Source organism: Cyprinus carpio, chromosome B4, assembly GCF_018340385.1.
Source record: "Cyprinus carpio isolate SPL01 chromosome B4, ASM1834038v1, whole genome shotgun sequence".
NCBI classification, from domain to species: Eukaryota; Metazoa; Chordata; class Actinopteri; order Cypriniformes; family Cyprinidae; genus Cyprinus; species Cyprinus carpio.
The window spans coordinates 18,190,477-18,213,386 of NC_056600.1; the positions used below are offsets into that span (position 1 = coordinate 18,190,477).

General features: G+C 36.4%; 1 protein-coding gene across 1 annotated transcript in view; it reads right to left on the reverse strand.

Moving 5' to 3' along the window:
• The window catches only part of taf3 (TAF3 RNA polymerase II, TATA box binding protein (TBP)-associated facto), a 44,744-nt gene that overhangs the window by 20,374 nt on the left and 1,460 nt on the right, over nt 1–22,910 (reverse strand). Inside the window, exon 2 of the mRNA XM_042722270.1 lies at nt 22,138–22,398. Within this exon, the coding sequence (XP_042578204.1) occupies nt 22,138–22,398 (261 nt within the window). The remainder of the gene's footprint in view (nt 1–22,137; nt 22,399–22,910) is intronic.

Sequence of the window (22,910 nt, forward strand, 5' to 3'; positions counted from 1 at the left end):
TACATTTTTTATTAAAATTAAATAAAAGCACAGAATTCCTTACTCATATATATATATATATATATATATATATATATATATATATATATATATATATATATATATAATATATATATATATATATATATATATATATATATATATATATATATATATATAGAGTAAGTTTTAAATAATGTCATAATTTTGGATACATGATTAAAATATATATATATATATATATATATATATATATATATATATATATATTAATCATGTATCCAAAATTATGACATTATTTAAAACGTGGAAAGTACATATGCAAATTTTGCATAAGTTTCCTCATAGATAACTTAAATTCTTTGAGATTTAACTGACAACGGCCTAATCTTTCGGACACCAAAAATATTCAACAACAGTTATCTAATCCGCCAGAGCGTCTGCGCGTGATGTGGGAGGAATCCAGACACACTACATTTCCAGCATAGAGAGCCGGAGCCATCACGCAAAGCACGTTCGGACAGTGCAGTCGAGCACAAAGAGCTCTTGCATACAGTTCTAAAACAGTTATGGTGCTGTTTCAAATCTTTACTATCATTTAAATCTGGCCCACTTTCAGATGTTTGATTTGACAATAAATAAGCCGTGCAATCTTGGATAAAGTCATCAAAACACAACAAACTCAAAAAAAAAAAAAAAAAAAAAAAAAAAAAAATTAAGGTCTTTTAAGGTTTAACTGTTCAAAATAAATACTAAATCCTACTTTATTTCTTTCTTTTCAAGCGATGTAATATACAAACAGGCTCAATTTCAAAAGTATTTTGTTTGTATGATTAATAGAGAACAAGATATTATAATATTATATCATACTTCCGGATGGTAAAATTTTCATACTTTGCACATACCGTGTTGCTTTATTCCAGGAAGGAGTTTAATAGGAAAGGTAAGGGCAAGTGCAATTCAAAATGAACATTCCTGTGGCCAGGTCGTGACCTTTCTGTGAGTGTCTCTCAGGTCACGGGGTCAGGTCAATCAGAGGGGAATGTTATCCAAAGCGCTTTATTTATTTATTTAATCTTTCATCTGACTCCACTCCTCCACTGCTGCCCGGGATTATCCGTAAACACGAACGGAGAGGAGCCCGCTGCTTTAAATTAGCCAGAATAAATAATCAGCACTTCAAGTCAATAAACACTGTACCTTACTTTTTTTATGGAAGCAGTCAAATAAACTTTTTGAAAAGTTTCTGGTAGGTAAATAAAGGAGCTAAATTAGTGACCAGCCGATTTACGCTCATCTCTTTTTCTTTCGGTCGGAACGTCCAACCTATGATTAACATCCAAGTATGTAATGAAGACGTGCGGTTTTTCAAACTTCGAGAAGTACAAAAATATAACCCTTTTCAGAAACTGAACGTGCACTTGAGGAAGGATGTCAAATCATTGAATTCGGGTGCATAACATGGTCAGACCGGTTTGAAGTAGAAAGAATAGGGGAAATGTAGGGGAAAAAATGTCCAATGTTTCCGGTTCAGGATGAGTTTGCTTTGACAGGACACCGTCCTAATGTCTACCTGAATTGACCGCTTCTGAATCTATGAACTCTTCACCCTTTGGTGAACTACAAGGAGGAATGGCATAGAAAAGGAAAAGAGACAGAGGGGGTCTACCGCCTAGTGGAAGGGACCCGCATGAGGGTTGTGGGACCAAAGTCTTGAAAGTTTCCTAAATGGCCAGCGCAACACAACAATACGCCTCATTTAGGCTTAATGGATGCATTTGATGCATGTGCAGTCGAATGTGTGTGTGTGTGTGGCATATTTATAAATTTGCATTCATTAATAACGGGTGAAATACCAAAAAAAGTTCATGCATGTGCATACACTGTGTGTTGGTATGTTGTGTGACAGCATAACAAGTGTGTGTGTGTGTGTGAGAGTGTGTGCGTGTCCTGAAGAGAGCCCAAACAGCTCGGCGCCAGCAGTCTGCCCTTCCCGTAACGGCTGAACGACGGCAGAAGACTGAGAGAGCGAGAGAGAGAGAGAGATTTGCATCTCTTTGTGATAGAGAGGGCCAGGATTCCTCGCGCCCGTACGAACAAAATACAAATAAAAAAAAGAGAGAAATTCGACAGAATGGCACCAGGACAAATTCCACTTGGTGCCGGCGTGTATCAGTGTCGACACACACAGGTGACTTACGGACATACCAAACCACACAAAGCGACAACTGAACGTGCGCTTTCACTTCACCGTTAAGATGAATTGATGAATTTCCTCGTATGCAACTTGAAGCCTCATTTAACCAAGCGAGAGACGCTAATATGGGAGTTTAATTCATATTGGAATATTTTACAAGTTGCTTAAGGCTATAGAAATTAGAACAAAATGGGCCAATGGCATAGGAGTTGGTTTCAAATTGTTATAAATGCACTCTCTGTATTCAAATGAGTTTGATATGGTTTTGGGAAAAATATATACTATAAAAAAATGTATTAATTATTATTATTTTTTTTAGGTAGTCACATCACATGAAATTTAACAATCTTAACTAACCTTGCCTTATCATAAAGAATTCAAATTATGGCCATAGTCAGGTTTTTTTTTTCTATTTAATGTATTTTAAACTCAAACTTTTACCACAAAAAAATAGAAACCATAATAATAATATGAGAAGAAAGCAGGAGCGCATTTCATTACCCCAAACACAGAGGGAAACGTATTCAAATGTGTCTTGCTTTCATATTGGTGTATTAAGATTACTTTAATTTTTCCAATTTGTTTTTATTTTCCAAAATCGTAGAAAGTGCTGGGTCGACACTACAGGCAGGCAGTAAAATAAAGCTTCTCAATCTCAATATGGAAGGAATATAATCCCAAACTAGCCTACCACTTGAGACACACACAACTCAATCTAAAAACCCTCATATATTAAAAGTGTGTTTAAGACGATGGGCTGAACTTAAAAAGACTGGGTGCTTACTCCTACAAAAATACGTTTGTGCTGCCGTCGGCACAATTGTGCAGCCCAAATATTTTACCACTTGCTCTGTTCCAGCACACTTCAAATGTCAAATCAGCCTTCTGAACTTACAACTTTTTTCTCTTTGGTGCAGAACAGTGACATTGTGAATCCAAAAAAAAGCTTGAACAGGCCAAAAACAGCCTGAGGTGAAGATATTCAACCTTAGATATTTATTTGTGTGGTATTAAAGTGAGAACAAGTTTCTACCCAAGTATGGGTCAATGTGGTTGTCCACAAAAAGATTAGTAGGTTTGACTAGTTCATGTAGTTTTCTCAACATTTCAGAACTTTTTTGACTTTTAAATTTACCCATTTCTTACAAAGTTAGGAAAAGGTATCCAAACACAACAAAAAGCACAAAGAGCTCCAGCAATCGTTGTGCGCCAAACACTACGGCTGCCTGTAAAACTCATTTTCATATTTCTGTGCGACAGCAGACATGTGGAGGGAGCCACTCCAAGTCAAACAGGAGAGCAGGCTGTTTAGACTGCATTAATTCCCTTGACGAGCTTCCAAACCGGCCCACTTAAGGTTATTAAGGTCTATAAATACCATTTTACCCTCGTTAAGATACATAATTGCTTAATTTACATTTTGCTTCCTCCCTGAGAAAATCGGAAGCCATTACACGACTCCCAAAAAACACCCGTCCCCATGATTAACCCATCGCCGGAGCTGGCCAATCAGCTGCTGAACTCAGCCTTTCCACAGGAAACTCCCAAGGAGAAAGATGGGAACTCAAGGAAGGACAGTGTACTGGTCAGGGTGTGTTGTGTGCTTGAGCATGTGCTGAAATAAGAAAAAATAAATAAAAATAAATAAGAAAAAAGAATTTTTTTTAGACTTAATGACAACTATTTGTGAGTAAAGTGCACATAAACAGAGAGTAAAGAACATAGAACATGAATATGATGTCATCAAATAAGTGCCATTACAATGAATAAGTGTCATTCTTTGAGTGTATGCCTAAAACTAAAATTATATCTTTCTACATGTCTTACATTAATTTGGGTTTTCAGTTTATAAAGCAATAAAAACAGACAGATTTATAGATAATGATGTATAGTTATATACAGTGTTTGTGTGTATAAATAAATATATTATATATAAATATATTATATATATATATATATATATATATATATATATATATATATATATATATATATATATATATACACACACACACACATATATACACATACACACATATATATATATATATATATATATATCAATGAATCATTCTTATCTAACAAACACATGTAAATGATTAGATAGATAGATAGATAGATAGATAGATAGATAGATAGATAGATAGATAGATAGATAGATAGATAGATAGATGTGTGTGTGTGTTGGTTGTGATGGGTTGAGAAGAAGCTGGATGTATACTTTTACCTAATGTTACATCTAAATAAAGTTTGGGTCAGAACTGGCTGTAAATCTTTACTCAGGTTAACTGATACATACACACAGATCTTCATAAACATACAGATAATTTGATTACAGCCCAACATTTTCTACATGTCTTTCAGGGCATACTACAATATACAGAGAGAACGAGTGTGTGTGTAGGGATTTGACCCACTCAGGAAATCCCTTAAATTATGTTATTAGATAAACGGCGCAACACAGGTCAGAGAGGGGCCAGACTGCGTCTGGGAACTTTTTGTCCATGTTTGTGTGTGTATGCAAGTGTTTTCTTCAGAGGAAAATATCACAGTTATGTCATGTAGTTGAGTCCTGATCAATATAGGAGCTGTGAACATTTCAGTGAAAATGATCTTATAACACTGAGACGATATATTAGCCAAAGACTGAGTGATCATTCGATCCGTTTTGCCTCGCCACTCATAATATGGATCCATGTGTTTTTCTGCAGGTGGTGTATTTGTGTGTATGTCAGTAGTAAAACAGAATTAGGGGCTTGGTTATGTGGAGCCAACAGTAGATAAGAAGCCTAAGATGATGAAATATAAAGCAACACATGGCCTAGACGACCTCACTCTGATCAGTGATAACACACACACACACACACACACACACACACTCTCAAGTGCTTGTGTGATTCATGATAACAGCAGTGCAACAAGCAAAGGGCCAAACACTTTATCAACAACAGAATTACAGCATGATATAACATCTGATACAGAACTATACTCCTGATGCTGCAAAGAAAGAAAGAAAGAAAGAAAGAAAGAAAGAAAGAAAGAAAGAAAGAAAGAAAGAAAGAAAGAAAGAAAGAAAGAAAGAAAGAAAGAAAGAAAGAAAGAAAGAAAGAAAGAAAGAAAGAGCAAGCAAAGTAAAAAATGAGCAAGCCAACAAGTGAGTGAGCAGGCAAACAAACAAAAGCAAGCAGACAAGAACAAAACAAGATTTAAAAGGAAAGGAACAAAAGCATGTTGAGGCAAACAATAATAAACGATGATGGAACAACAGCAAACAACTGAACGAAAGCAAGTAGGTAAGAACAAAAGAAAGAACAAAAGAAAGAACTAACAAAACAATAAACAAAGATAACACAGAATAAAAATAATATGCCATACTGTTGTCATGACCTTATCATGGAAAAGATCAATAGCACCCAGTTATCAACAGTTAGGCTGCTTTTGAATTTTTTCATTCAAATTGGGTAAAAATATCTGACATTTGTCAGTTCGATAAAATAATGAGAGAAAAAGGTTACATCACAGCTTCAATGTGCACTCGAGGTAATAATAATAGGTTACATTTATATAGTGCTTTTCTAGGCACTCAAAGCGCTTTACATTGTGTGTGTGTGGGTGGGGGGGGGGGTGTTCGGTTGTTCAGGATGCCGGGGTTAAAGCAAACAAACAAACAAAAGCAAGCAAACAAGAACAAAATAAGAAAAAAGAAACAAAAGCACATGGAGCCAAAAACAATAATAAACAAACAACAAACAACAAAAAAACAAGGCAAGCCGGTAAGAATAAAAGCAAGAACAATAAAACAAACAAATCAATAAACAGAACATAAAAGGCTGCACTGTCTACACTAGGTTAAACATTTATTTACGTATTTATTTATTTTTGAAGCAAGAACATTATTGCAAGACCAATCTTTATTTAAAAGGAAGTATGCTATCCTGTTGTCATGACCTCATCATGGATATTATCACTTGCGTCCAGTTATTTAGGAATAACAGTTAGGCTAATAAAAAAAAAATAATAATAAAAAATTAGCAGTTTAAATATGCACTGAATAAGTGCACATCATCACACTTGACCAAAGGAGGGTCAAGTGCATTGCATTGTGGGATACAGTAAATCAGTGAGATGCATGGAGAAAGAAACTGCATAATACATACTAGAGATGTAGTATCATGTTAGTATACAAGAGTCCCTCAGTATGTCATGCTATATAAAATATGACATTTAGAAACCACTAAATCCCTAAACACAACAGTTGACGCCAACTCTAACTCTACGAAGAGAAAAGCCCCATTGCAATCCTCTATGGAGAATTTATCTGCACCGCTTGACTAGGATTCACAAGCGGCTACGTCTTAGGGTATGTTTCAGCGCAAGTAGATGTGAACACGTTTATCGGATTCTCTCGCGTTTCAACTGCAGTCGATCACGTTGTGTCTGGAATGCGATGAGCTACGGGCCGCAGAGAAACCCAGTCAGTGATAACTGATAATGCCACGTGGGCATATTGCTGTCTGTTAGCCACATCTCTCTACATTTGTTACAAGCCAAGTAAGTAACAGAGCTATATAACAAAACGAGATACAGAGTACGCGGATCAGGTTTCGGTGAATTCGGTGACAAATGAGGTTTGACTATTTATATCGCAGCGGTCGATGCAAGTGTGAGGGATCAGGTCCACTTAGAATGCGTTTAGGCTGTAAAAATAAAACGGCATGAATGGTTTACCACTAGGGGTATTTTTACTTGATTTGCCATTGTTTTTTTCTTCCTACTTCTTCATTTTGAAGACTCGTCCATCATGAGTTCAATCCAGAAGTCATTCAATTAATCCTGGACTCTCTTCTTTCTGCCCATCGCTCTAACTCTCTTTCTCGCCCGACTCTCCCACCCTTTATCAGTGCATTAATCTAAGCTGTGTTTCCTTGCCTCTGCTGGTGCCATGAGGGCAAACGCTCTAGATGGAAAAACCCTGTTTGTATTCTGCAGGCGCGTCGTCGGCCCCTCCGTCTTTCCCTCCTCTCCATCTTGCTATCCAATCTTTCGCTCTCCATTCTCAGCTGTCTACACTGTACTCTCTCCACCTGTCTGTCTTGTTGTTCCATTTTAAATTGCTGCTTTCCGTATAAATGGTTTCCATAAAAATATAAATTCAGGAAATATTTCCGAAGTTCAGGAATATTTGTTTGCTTTCATGAAGTATGCGCATGGCATTCTCAAACTCGTGTTCAACATTGGCAGATTAATTAAGAACTGAATAAAAAAATGTAGCCTGTTTAAATAAACAAATATTTCTGAAATTCAAGAAAATGTTCTGCTTTCATGTGAGGTAGCATACAGTACATGTCCTTCTCAAATCCACATTCAAAACTTTGGATCAAATAAAAATCAAAGCAAGAAAAATAATGCCTGTTCACACTGGCTTAGAAAAATTAACCAAGTTTTTGAAAATATTTCTACCATTCAGGAATATCTTCTGCTCCTGTAGAAAATAATGTGCATGGTCTTTTCAAACTCATGTTCGATATTATGGATCGCTTAAAAATGGAAAAAATTGACTGTTCAAAAAAAATGCAAAAATAAATACAAATTTATAATAATAATACTAAAAATAAAAAATAAATACATTTATTTTTATATAAATAAACAATTTATATATTATATAAATAATTTATATAAATAAACAAACATTTCTGAAGATCTGAAATCATTCAAAAGGCTAATTTATACTTACATTTAATATTGTAAATTAAGTGAAATCAAAATCTGAGTTCACATTGGATTTGATATGAAAGAACAAAAATTCCAAACATCAGGAAAATATTCAAGATCAGGAATATGATGTAACACATCACAAGACCTACTACGTTTCAATACCGACAGACTGAAAAAATTGAATAAATTAATTAATAGTAAAATAGTTAATAGTAAAAATCATTGTGTACTTACTAATTTTTTTAATGGAAAAAAAAAGCACAAACAAGACACTTTACGAAAGTGAAATGGATTTCCATTTCATGCTATGTCTTTGTATTTATGTATTTATTAAAGGACCAGACGTCCAACTACCTGCGCATCGAAAAGATAGTCGTTTTAAAATAAAAGATACACACAAACACTTGCATAAACAGAAGCATAGCTTCTGCCTAATATAACACATAAAAGCAGAGTTTCACTACCTATGCAGATAACTTGTGAAGTTACAGCCAAAGCCGCAACTCTGACAGCACAAAACCGATATGCATTATCTAGCTACCCTTCTTTCTGTCGGTGGACAAGTGTGCTTCCTGCTCCACTCCACAGACCTGACACACCTCAATAGAAACACCCTCATTCTCCCCTCTGACAGATCATTTATATCACATAAACCTTAGCCAGTAATTATCTTTTGCTACAGTCTGCCAATATTCTGAATGACAGTCCTATATTGGCACAGTGCAAGTCAATAATTTGTTGAGTGCAAATTCAAAATGGACCTAATTCGACGTCAGGGTCGACCTCCCACCAAAACATCCGTCTCTAGATGTTTCCACCTGAGGCAGTTAGCATTAGAAGGTTTATGACTGCCTTATGAAGCTACAAAGCCAGTTAGATATTTAACAACAGAAAATGCTCTTAAATAAAGAGCGATCCTATGAGGAGGACGCAAGAATATCGACAGGACCTGGACCTATCACTTTTGGACCTATTTTATTCACATTACATTATATGTTTGTTAATCACATTCAGTATAGCACATACAGCCTTGGAAACTTTTCCGTGATGTTCTAAACAACATAATTGTGAATTCTGCTAATTTTAAATGAGATTTTAAGTCTCCAAGAAACAAAAATGACACCAATGCTACTAAAAATAAATCTATTTTATTATATTTTTGTGGGGGGGCCAGTCAAAAATTTTTCCAAATAAGTCAGCAGAAAAAAAAACTGCCTTACTACATATGGGCTGCATATGGTCCAAGGGGAGATGCAAACAAACACACATCAGGAAACCCAAAATAACATGCAGGTGTGTCGTCTTTAGATGCTCATGATGATCACGGGGGAAAATGTCCGTCAGCAGATTTTGTAGGTCAATCATCACACAACTCAAGCTTCAGGAACGATGGTGGAGGACATTGACTGTACAATCAATCTAGACGACATCTACAGTGCTGGATTATTATATATTATAGAGTACATTAATACAAACAAGAATATATAAGAGTATATAATACTTATACCTTTAGACAATGAATTTCTGACTTCATTTTTGATTACTGAATAAGATTTTTACACACACACACACACACACACACACACACACACACACACACCCTATTCCTATGTTTCCCATGACTGTGGGGAGCGTATCAAAACCAGAAACCTCAAACAGATAAGATGGGTTTGAGATTACCACAGAACAGGTCAAATTAATTTTAAGTGACAAACAAATGCTACACGCATTATCATAAAAATACAAACACTTGCTCCTCATTCTACACACAATCATGCAACATAACTCATTTAATAAACTATTTATACCTAGCGCAATGAAGAAAAAAAAATCAGAAAGTTGAACTGTGCAAAAATGAGACTATTAGACTATATATACGGTATAATGAAAATGTTCCTTCTGCTTCAGGAAAAGCACCTCTTGACTTGCAGCGTGTGCAGTGATTTTCCACCCTCCTTCAGAATGCTGGTCTCATCCACCTCTTGTTTCCTATGGTGGCATTAAGTGCTTACCCAGACTCCCTCTCTGCTAGGACAATAAACACACACTAATTCCCTGGCACCGCTAAACGCTTCAGCAGCACTGTGTGTGTATGTGAGAGCCCAATTACTGAACACACACACAAGAGAACCCCTGTAACACACTTTTAGAGCATAACACTTGATATTTAATGGTGAACTAGATTGTTGACATCAGCACTAGGAATAATGCTTTTAACATGTTTACGAGTATTTTTAAACTGAATGTTTCTATGAATAAACTGTACTGCCTAAATCGGGAAGTGTAATTGGTTTTTAATTGATGTATCTCTATTTATACACATCCATTCTCTTTCTGAAACCAGAAACTAACATTAAACAAATTCGAACATTCACAGAAACTTAAATATTTGCTCTGACAAATATTTAACATCTGACAGGTCGATTTCGTTTACCATTCTTTAATACAATTCAGTTCCATCTGACTCGATTCAGTTTGGTTTGTTATTATTCATACTTAAAAAGAATGTTAAATGTAATGACAAAAATCAAATACAGCCAAATAAACAATTTAAAATATAAAATATTTAGATTTTAATACACATGGGATGTCAACTGGAAATCAGAATTTGGTGGATTTTTACAATTGAAATTAAGAACAAACTGAAAATATAAAATTCTGTGTAGTAAATACACTTTATTAAACTTTATTCAACTTTTTATTGTCAGATCAATTTATTTATACCGCTTAAAATGTATTCAATATTAATCACAATGGTTACTGCTGGCAAAGCAGGCAAAAAAAAAATTGTCTGCGCACACACATAAACATACACTCAGGAACTGGCTGTTTCAGGCCGGGTTAACAGTGACCCACCCATGGCGCCCTGGGAACGGGGGCAGAGGTTCTGTTGAGCCCGCGAGCCTGTCACCCTCTCTGGGGATGGATTTACATTCCTACCCCTCCCATCCACCGGACGAACCAAGCCCACTACACACAGCCTCAGTTAAAAGAGTTAACACACAAACACGAAACGCACCGAGTCCAAGCTAATATCTATGAATTTCTAAACAACTCGCTGACAAACAGTTTTCTGTTTCAGGAATCAAGAACAGGAATCTTCGGATTAGGTCAGGATGGTCCAACAACCAACTAGTTTATTAGTGAGTTCAGCTAGCTAAATTTATATTAATTCTTTCTTCTTTCTAGATTAATTCAAGTTCTGTGTCTTTAATAATTCTCAGTTTTGATGCTTTAAAGGGGAAACTCTCTTACAGCACAACAAGCACAAACAAATGCATCACCTTCAAATTAGACTTTAAATAAAAGGTTATTTGGCCTATAGACATTTATATATTACATAACGTGTGTGTGTGTGTGTGTGTGTGTGTGTAAAAATCCTGGGTTATTTTTTTTAACCCAAATGCTGGGTTGAGCCATTTTTTGGGGGTTATTTTTTCAGTGTTTGGGTAGTTTTAGTGTTACTCAGATCCTGGGTCACACATAACCCAGCGGTTGAGTTATTTATCGCGGAGGTCTTCTGGAAAGAGTAGTTCTAAACGCCATGGAATTGATGCATTTCTTCTGTAAAATACAGGTGTGTGTACATTTTTATTTTATATATAAAATCATTACTGTGCTGTATATCATTCCGTTTTATGCAGAGCAACATACATGCGCAGGATGTGAATCACCTCAATGAGTGTCGCTCGTATCGGTCTTATGATGGAAAAACCTGATGTTTTGCATAAAATACACAATTTTATTCATAAAGATACAGAATACAAATACTTTGGATGTTAAAATATTTTCTCAGAGCTGTTTACTGTTTGTTTACATATATATACACAAACACACACACATACATAACGTTATCCCTCTTTGAAAAGCTTTGATAAATTTTATTGTTGTTGAAACAACCCACTAACTATTCTGTATAAAGCATATGTCGTTAAGCATATTCCCAACAACCAGGTTATCGTATTTACAATAACAATATAGCATTTTGCACGAGAATGGCCAACAATGCTAGCAAAGCCACTGGTTAGAAACACTGTACGTTAAAAGATACAGAAAGACAGGTCGAGAAGGACCCAAATCTGCGTAACGCAGTAAAGCAGTTACTTTAAGGTATCACCCCACATAACTGGGTGCGCATGTGGGTGAGAATTTCGTAGGCGGTGATCGAGTGTACGAACAGCATTTTTCCTGCCAGAGTCACGGCTTGGAAGAGCCCGTCTTTCATATCACAATGCCAGAAAGATACACGGTGGCCCTCAAAGCTAATCACATGACACCTACGCTTACCAGGAGGACAACGGACCAGGTCAAAGCCCGCTGCAGAGTGTGCATTCACATATTGTACAGTACGTTTCTATGTAAACAAACATGGCAAAAAAAATAAAAAAGAGATTCCAGAGAAAACACGTGGAATATGTTTATGTGCTACAGACAGACAGACAGAGCAAAAGAGAGAGAAGTAGATGCAGAAAGGAGGAAAGAGGTTGGCTGGTGCAAGAGTGCCATCTAAAGGAGGCAGAGGTACTGCAAGGTATTTGGTGGAGTGAGGTGTTTAGTCACAATTTAATGATAAACAGAACACAGGCATAAAAGAAAAACAATTATGAACTGAAATAACACAAAGCTCTGATCTAAACATGAAACCAAAAAATACATATTATATTAAAAAACTAAATATATATAATTTCTATTAAAACATGAAAACAAAATCCATGTGCACTTAAATAAAATAATACTTTCACGAAAATAAGAAAGTAAGTATAATAGAAAATACAACAATTTATGCCTACATTTATCCTTCCAACAAAATGAGTGCAAAAACTAAAAATCAGCATGGTTTAGTTTTTATTTAGTATATTTATTGTAAATATTTTCTCTGATAAAGACTACTTAACGTGTAAAGCCATGAAAATTATTAGTGCATTTTAAAAGTAATACTTAATTAATGATTTATTTGAAAGTAAAAAGGACCGAATAAGGTATTGAGAAGAAAATAATAGTTTCTAGAGGCACAACAGCCAAATTAGTGGGTGGCAGCTGACATCTTAAAAGCTTAGTCAGACAAATCACATCACACCAAATCAAATGAAATCGACATATCCTGCCACTGAAAGAGCATGAAGACAGTAATGTGGGAATGATAGAACTTAATAATTACAACCTTAACCCCTTCTCTCCTCAAATCCCCTTTAATAACTGCTTTATTTGCAGCTTTAAATATATCGTAACATACCAGCGATGTTCTACTGTTAAGAGGCATGAAAAAAAGTCAAAGGCAGGCCGGTGAACTGCAGCGTTTTGTAGAGTCTTTGTGTTTATTCATTCATTTACATCCATGCATTTAGCAGACACTTTATACAAAGCAACTTATAATTGTTGCAATTGTACACATTTATGCATGCATGTATTTATTTGATTATTTTAATATGCATATAGACCAATATTAGAAGTAGATAATATTAGGGCTTTTCCTAAACCTATATATATATACTATATTTATAAATAAAAAAAAAATAATGAATGCTACTCCATAATAGCTATCAAATCAAACACACATTTGTACTAGAAAACAAAAACTACACACTGTTTAATAAATAAAACTGTGACTTTTTTTTTTGTGGATGCTTTTCACAACTGTTGCCCAGCTAAATAACTTTGCCTTGGTGATGTATTTCAATTTAATTCAAAACAGTGACATTCAACACGTTACTACATACATGATCAACAAACACAAATACTGCTCTGAAAGGTCCATCAGACCATTCTTATTGTTCAGACACGCTCAGGTTTTTACAAATAGCAATACAGAATTATAATATCTGGTTTATAATATTGGCCAAAGTTTAAAAACCAGTGCATCCCTATTCAAAACTGTACAGGAAAAAAAACTGAAGCTATATTTTCACATAAAACAGACAAAACAAAAATCCTGATCCACCTGTAAAGTTCTGACTTGACTTTGGAGCCGTGATAAATCACATCATGCAGTGACATGAAACTTTATAGAGATAAAATAAGCTTGACTTTGCTCATACCTGTATCTGAAGACTTTACACTTGCACGAGCGTTTCAGCTACGAAGAGGATCAAGTTTGGAACGAAGGACACAAAACCGGCACAGACAGAGTATGAAAAGAGAGCGGCGGTAGGACGAAAAGAATAGGACATGCTGGAAACGGGAGCGTGTGACAAAAGAATCAAACGATTCTTTGGGAGACATACAAATAGCGTGGATTATGTGTTTTATGAAGATCTCACCAAGGCGGTCACAAAAACGCTTTCAAGTCGCCTAATTATAAGAGAAACCTGAGAGAATGTGAGAGTTTAGGCTGGGAATAAAAGATAGGAGAAGAAATTTGTTGCACACACACACACACACACACACACACACACACACACACGTTTTGTGTTAGCACACCTGGGCAGAGGAGGGTAGCTCTCCAGGACTGATCAAGGGTTAGGTGACCTCTCCACTGAGCCCAATAGCCGGCTCCTGTCTGTCTGCCATTCACACACACTCAAGACAGGCTCGCCGTACCTGGCCCAGTGCAGCAGGGAGTCATCCCAGACCTGTCAATCAGAAAGTGGCAACGAGCAAACACGGACCTCTCTGTCTCTCTCTCATCCACGCAGTGGGCTGACGGGGGGAGGTAAACGGTTGTGACAGGGGGCAGTAGGGTTGGGTTGAGCCATCTATCATAAAGCCACGACAGAGTAACATAAGACCAGAGGCTTCCCTCTACACACACACACACACACACAGAGCTCACTCGACAGCACCTCACAAACACATCTAAAGGGAGAAAATTCTGTTGTGCTTGTGTTGATAAAATCCATATGAATTTCTTTTGTGAAGAATAAAAGGAGATATTTTGCAGAATGTCACAGCTGCACTTTTGCATACAATCAAAGTAAATGAGGACTAAGGATTTCGACAAGGAGTTATGCTTACATTTCTTTTTATGAGCAAAATTGAAAAATAAAGAAAGAAAGAACGAACTTTCCCATTACAAGGCAATATTTACCTCCTTAAATTTATGTCCAAATGCATTTTTTTTTTACATTTAAAATTTTGAATATAGAAACTTTATGTCTGCTGTTTTTTACTTTTTGAGGTTTAGTTGTTTTTTGGCGGTATTGCGTTTGTTTTGTAGAAGTGCATGCATCTTGCGGAACAACATTGTAACTTATGTCGATGACGAATCACACAGGTACTGGGTTACTACCCGAACCAATCTAAAATAGTCCGAAGATAAACACTTGTATCATAGTGCGGTTTGGAAAATGGATTCATTGTGTACTTGCTTTTTACTGTATATAAATTTTGTCAATTTTGAACACAAAAAAGTTACAGACTGCAGCTTTAACTTAAATGACTTGAATTTAAAAATGAAATTAAAACCACCAGTAGGTGGCAACAAGTCACTGTCTTTGTCAATTAATCATTAATTTAATTGATTTAGTCAAAATAGCTGATTCTTTCTGGAATGAAGCAGTGACCAACACACAACTTGTGACTTATTTTAAAGGAAAATTTCGTTAGCTAGTTTGTAGGGATGCACAATTTGGTTAAAATATTTGTAATTATAATTGCAATATAACTATATATAGCATTAATAATAATTATAATTATTATTAAATAAAAATATGTAATAAAAATATTACTATTGTAATATTTTACCGTAAAATAAAGAAGCTACAAATAAAGAAGATACAATAAATGTAAAGTACTAATTTTTAATAATAGCAAGAACACTTGATACCTAACGACGAAGTAGAAGTAAGTAGACCAAGGAGAGGAATTGCAGATCAAATGGGATTCAATGAGATTTCTGTTTTTCATCACATGCTATCTAATGTCAGGGAGTGAACTTGCACGTTCACTCGGCTCATTGCCAGCGAAAATCGCTTGGGTATGAATACAAAAAGCGCATCGAAAAACGTCGGCAATAAGCACGCGCGATAATCGTCCCAGTGTACGAGGCATAAGCCTTTGCAATTTGATAATCGTACTAAGCCGTAATCATGTTTACGGATTTATTTCAATTTATCATGCAGCCCTAAACAATTACATTTCATAAAAATTGGCCAAACAACTTATATGCTATAAAGACTTAAAAAGTTACAGGATAGCTTTGTTTGGTGTCAATGATGCAGAACACAATTAATTCTTACAAGGAATGTGGCAAGTTTGAATATGTGGAATTGCTGAGATATAAGAGATACATTAATGCACAAAAGGTCCCTCACACAAGGCCATGCAGGCTTTCGAAGATAGATTTAGAAATAAAGTTCTTGAGTCATACAGACTTTAATTTGTGTCCTTATTGGTGCTTAACAACTTTGGAAACCATCCACTTCTATTGTATGGAAAAGGGCAGCATGAACATTCTTCAAAACTTCTCATTTTGTGTTCTACAAAAGAAAGTTTAGCACAACATGAAGGTGAGCAAATAGTGACAGAATATTCATTTTGGAGTTTTTCAAACACAAGGAAATTCTCGGAGGCTTCTCCTCTTGTCCCGCAAGTACGAACTGTCCGTCAGATTTATTTGATAGCATTTTAATTTGCTCTTTGATTTGATCTGGATGAGCAAAGTGGCCCGTTTAGGTACAGTATTTTAAAGGGGTCGACTAATGGAAAGTAAAAAAGACAAATGGATCCAACCTCGCCAAATCTCTGTAAAAGAGCAAGAAGGATGGATGAGAGACAAAGAGAGAGAGCGGAAGAGAGAGAGGAGAATAAATCTGCACTCCTCCATCGATCCCAATCCTTTCTGCTCTCATCTTATCTTTGGGTCTGAGAGAGCCAGGCAAGTTTAAACGATTCTGACCTTGTCCGACATAAATAGTCAGAAAACTACAAAGAGCAGATAGCCCTCTCTCTCCATGAGCAAAGGGGGACGAGGAAGGGAAATACATTGAGATAAGAGGAGGGGAGAGAGATAATACAGGAGTTACTACATCAGCGAGAGTGTCACAGACAGACATAAACAGCACACCGAAGCCCCTCAGTGGCCAATCTGGAACCGTTCTGCATGTTTCCATGGTAGAAAAGGCCGTTCTGGATGTTCAAATTGTCTGGCCCCTTAAAACTTTTGATTTTTTTATTATTTAAGGCAGAAAAATCATGCAGGAATATTGCAGATTAATTGAGATTCTAATTAAAAATATTTTTTAAGTATTTAATTTTTTTTTTAATATTTTAGCTAATTAATTCTTATTCATAAATTATTTTTTTGAAGATGTGGTGGGATCAGTGAAAATAAGATGGAAGACTCCAAATCATAATAAGTTCAAAAATGTTCTCAAAGCATTTCTGTCCAGACAACGGCCAAGCACCGGCTCTAGCTTGTGAACCAGCACCATTTCAGTAAAAACAGGGTACGGCCGACCTCAGAGAGACAGGCAGAGTGAATGTGAGACAGTAATGACTATTATACTTAAAAGACAAAATTCTTTTCATCAGGTCGGATTCTCCTGGCTACGGGAGCGTGCCCTTACCAATCAGAGTGGGCCCTGGGCCCTATTCTCTCTAAAGAAGATGTGAATGTCGCGGCGGAAGAAAAGGAGAAAAGACGGAGGCCTTTAATATTCATCCTTTTCTCTTTTTAGAGTGTAACGGCTGCACCTGACATCTACGGAAACTGTGCAAATCTCTTCATGCATTGTCAGGCTCTCCTCTAATCATTTTACGCCCTTGTGAAGCTTTGAAAAGAGCCGATAACGAAGCGAGTCAAATACAGAGCTTGCTCAATTCATAAGTTAACAGAAGCACAGCACACGCTAGCAGAGACTGAGGTAATAATCAGCAGCCCTGGACAAGGAGACTCTTTGAGCGAGCAGTGTGATGCGATGCAACAAAACTAGCACTTGATGGGATGACTGTGTTAATAAAGGAAAGGGACTAAATATAAGGCTTGCAAAACTGCAACACTCACAGTCTATGATGCATATATGCAATCCAACAAAACTAGCAGCTTCCACAATAACCAACAAAACTACCTATGATGCATGAATGTAATGCGACAAAACTAGCGGTGCCTGTTAATATTAACAAAGCTGTCTAATCCATGCAATGCAAAAAACTAGCAGTGCCTGTTAATAATAACAAAGCTGTCTAGAGTAGGGGTGCACGATAAATATCGGCCGATAATTAATGCGGCCGGTAATCTAATCAACGGTAAATTCCATCAGGTGTGTGATTTCACATAGATCAGCTGTTACTACACAGAGCCGTTGTTAACTGACAAGCTGTGCAAATCCACGCTGAGAACGAACCTGGATTTGTGCAGCTTGTCAGTTAACAACGGCTCTGTGTAGTAACAGCTGTGTAATGCATGTAATGCGACAAACCTAGCAGTGGCTGTTAATATCAACAAAGCTGCTATGATGCATTCATGGCATGCAATACAATGCAATGCAAAAGAGTAGCATCTGTTATTTTCAAAGCTGCAAGCATGTAATTGGACGAAACTATAAGGCTGTTACTATTAACAAAGCTGTCTATTGAAAGCAAGAAATGCAACAAAACTAGCAATGTCTGTCTAAATCAATAAAATTGTTTATGACTACACTGTAAAAAAGGACTGCGAATTTAAGGGTAAAAGACTGTAAAAATGCTGAAGTAAAAACCTGTTAAATGGTTAGCGGTAAGTTCCCCTACTATATACCATGAAAAACTGTAATGAACATTACATGTAATTTTATGGTAGTATACCGTTTTTGGAAGTGAAAAAGAATGTATAATTTACAGTGAATAACCCAGAATTCCCTGTTACATTTCAAATTTGATGTTTTTTTGTTGAAAAAAAAAAAACTTTCTTCTTAGTTTTTTCTTATCAGTTTTGTACATTGGAGTTGTATGTTACATCTAATGTTGTTAAATGGATATTTATTGCATTATTTCAGTTCCATGTGTGTTACCATGATGGTGTTTAGTGTTTGTGTGAATGACACTGTGCACCTTCTATATATGTTAATATAAGGTACAAAAAGATTTCCCTAGTTCAGTAGGTTGGTATATTAACATTATACAAATTAATGAAATTGCGGTATTTAAATGTTAATTTAAGTTAAATTGTAAAACCTAAAATGTTGTTACCAAATATTTTTTTTTTTTTTTTTTTTTTTTTTTAACAGTGTATACATGCAAACCCAGCAGCACCTTTTATAATCAACGGAGCTGTCTATGCTGCATGCTCAAACTAAAGATGTAATGTAATAAAATGCATTGCAATGCAATAAAAACTAGAAACTACCATTATACTGCCATGTGCAGTGCAATAAAATCTAGAAGCTGCCTACAAAGCAAGCATGCAAAGTTGACAGGTTTGTTAAGTGCAACATTTTAATTGTGTTGCACTGTTTGAAGTGCACGATTGAGGTGCAGACATGGTATTTATTTATTTAATTTTTAAATGAGAAAAGGTGTGAATCCAAAGACAGCAGATTGTTGCAACTTGCAACAATTTTGCATGCTTCATGTTAACTTTCCACTAACAAAGCCATTTAACATTGAAAAACCGCAGCAAAGCCATCATATATATGATGTGCAAACCATACATGAGAATGTGAAAAACTGCATTTATACAACAGATTCTTAATCTCAGTTTCTTAACCAGCCCACAACAAGCAATGAGTAATGGGACATCCTGTTGCATGGTTGCTTATTTTGTGGGGTCATGCTAGGTAGGCCTGCCTATCCTTAATCTCACTAGTCTAAATTACTGCTCCACACAGCTTTATATTTAGCATAAACAAGTCTTGACTGACCGGGACTATGTGACATTGTATAGCATATATGCTGTTAGAATGGACAGACAAATTATGCAGATAATTATAGAGTTGTTTCTGGTGGTAAGGACATTGCATCTACCACCTCAACAGCGTAAAGACCAACAGGACCATGTCCTTGTGCCGCACATTTGGATCAGCGTGTGGCTCAAAAGCACAGTCCATTCACGTAGCTTTATTTTGCAGCTGTAAATTTCCAGAGCAGTCATCTTAATCTCGTTCTCTCTCTGCATAGACGAAGAGACTTTATCAGCCTGTGTGATCACTGGTAATTTCAGTGTACAGATGCAATCGCGCTCTCTCTACCTCCCATTACCTTCTTCCCTCAGGACTGAACAACAATACGCTCCCACACAATAGACAAACAAGAGCCTGTTGACTGGGAGAAAACCCACCAATGCAGCAACAACAACAACTCTGTCCAATCTGCGTTCGTGTAACGAAACTGACACTGACAGATTATTATGACAAAACTATTTGAATCACTGATCCAAAAAACACATTTTCATTGTTGTGCATTTGATCTCAGTGTCTATCAATGTTTAATTGGTTGTACTTTACATAATTGACACCGGCTCAAATTTTGTGGCTTGTTTGGGAGAAGTGCGCTATTACTTTTCTTACATATTTCCTCAGAGCCATCTAGGAACAAGAATATCATACAATCTTACGAGTGGAGGGCTTGAGGCTCCCTAGCAACCCTGCAAAACACTGGAGCAGGCTGGTGAGGTTTAAATAGGATATCACCACTCACTTTCACTTCAAAAACCAATAGAATTTATTTGTCTACACTGTTTACTTGAACAAACAGTATGAATTTAGGTAAATAATAACAATAGTATTCAAAACTTAAAATTATATTAAAAGCTTCATTTACAGAGTATTATAAATTGGATGGAATTAGAAATGAAAAAAAAAAAAAAGCAAAAACGTGGTCACATAGCGCCAACCTGTGGCTAAACATGCTACTGCAGAAGTGAATCATACTAGACTAGGGAAAAAAGTTACAATGATGTTGCTAAGGTGATATTTAATATCCTGGTTCCCTTAAAAACTTATTTTGCTCATTTAAATTAAGCTTAATATAAAATAAAACAAATATCAGATGAAACACTTACATTTTGAGTTGAAGCACTTAAGTTACTAATACTAAAAATGAAATAAAAATGAAGCTAAATAGAAATATTAAAAATGTTAAAATAATTTTTACATAATTAATATAAAAACGACTCAGACTTAAACTAAAAAGAAAACTGAACATATAAAAGCTAATTCAAAATATAATAGTATATAATTAATACTGGTTGATGTGAATTTGCTAAAGGGTGTTCTGGCACAAATAATGCAACATGTCAGCATTTAATCCTTATTATAAGGGGTTTGTTCAAATCACTGACCCTTACCATGCGCCGCAGTAAAAATGAGTTTCCTGAAGCAAGTAGCACTAAAAATACAAAGCCCACAAAAATCCATTAATGTTTGTAACACTCGAACACACAGTGGGGCTCCGTAACCTTTGTGGTTTGGAGAGAAATACAGACGGCACATATTATATATAACAGAAGAATGTACTGTATGTTTAAACTTTTGTCTGTTTTGCCTATAAGAGCACATGTAGATTTGTGTTCGGGTGTAATACGGCCTCCAACTGATCTATGAGGCAGAAACGGGAGACAGGAAAAAAGGAACAAATGGAAATGGAGGAGAGGGAGAAAAAGAGACCCTGAGTCTTTCTTCTGGCAGAGAGGCATCCAGCTGAGCGCTGGCTCCAAGCCCAGTTAGACCCCCTGCCCTGGCTGGACTCGCTCTCTCTCAAACACACACACACACTCACCTGGGATGTCTGCCATCCGGGCCGGACCTCCGCCAGCTTCTCACACACACATGGCTGGAAGCCTACAGCCTGCCGACTTCCTGTTTCACACACACCGACACCCACAAACACACCTCACAGCCAGAGAGCTTCCTGTCCGACCCCAAACAACCCTGATCATGTCCGCCCCTCCACCACCCACTGGCACTGCCTCCGCTGTGTGTGATGAGACGGCGAATGTGTGTTTGTGTGTGGGAGATATGAGCCGGATGGGGTGAGAGTGAAGGACTGCAGCAGTGAGGGATCATGGGATACGTAGGTTCCTGTGTGCACACCACTGTACAGGACAGAACTCAATATGGGCACACAGCAATGCATTTTGGCAAGATGGGCATGAGTACTTGAGGTTGCACTCTGCGGCACGGCAGTATATACTGCATGAAATTAGAAATGTCTGAAATGATACAGATTTTATATATATATATATATATATATATATATATATATATATATATATAAATGGGCCCAGAATACCACTTTCGTTCAGCCAAATACATCTGCCAATAAATCAGCAAACTGTCACCAACTTGTTTCTTACATATATTTGGTTCCGCCTGTATAGCGATGGTGGTACATACCTTCCTGCAGTGAGACGAGCGGAGGGAAGTACTCTGGGATGTAGTCTCTCCTCTCGCCCCTCAGGGCTTCACGGGCGTCCGTGTCAAAGCCAGCAGCAGGAAACTGCAGAACGCTGCTCTTGCTGATGGGAAACTGAGGGATAGTTTGTGGGAAGCCAACAGGCTCCATGTTATTTACATAGTCCTCGAGTTCAGATATACTGACTCCCAAAAGTCCAAAAGCCTGGTCCACATCACTCAGTCCAGGGTCTGTACATCCGTCTGAAAGAAGAGACAGAGACATTACGCTATGCAAAATACAGAATTAATGTGTGTTCAGCAACCTAATATACCAAATAATCAATTATAAATGATCATATTTATGGCTAAAATATTTTAAGAGAGAAAGAAAACTTAAAAAATGACCTCAGAAAAGGTCAAATAAACAGTTACTATACTAACTAACTAACTAAACAAACAACTAACTAAATAAAATAAATAGCTTTCGGCTGTGTCATAATGTTATTAGTTACTTCTCAAAAACGAATGCATTCGTGTGACAACCAAGTTTTCAAGACATTTCTACATATGCATGCAAACAAACCAAACTTTCAAAACAAACATTCACAAAAAACTTTACAGACATGGCCAATTAAACACACAAAAACAGCAAAACATGACCCGCAGCGAGCAATGTTTTGCAGACTCTCACTCTGAAAACAAGCAGATTATGATACAGTTGGCTTTATTACTAAATGCACAAATAAAAGAAAGTGTATCTGTTTTGAATCAGT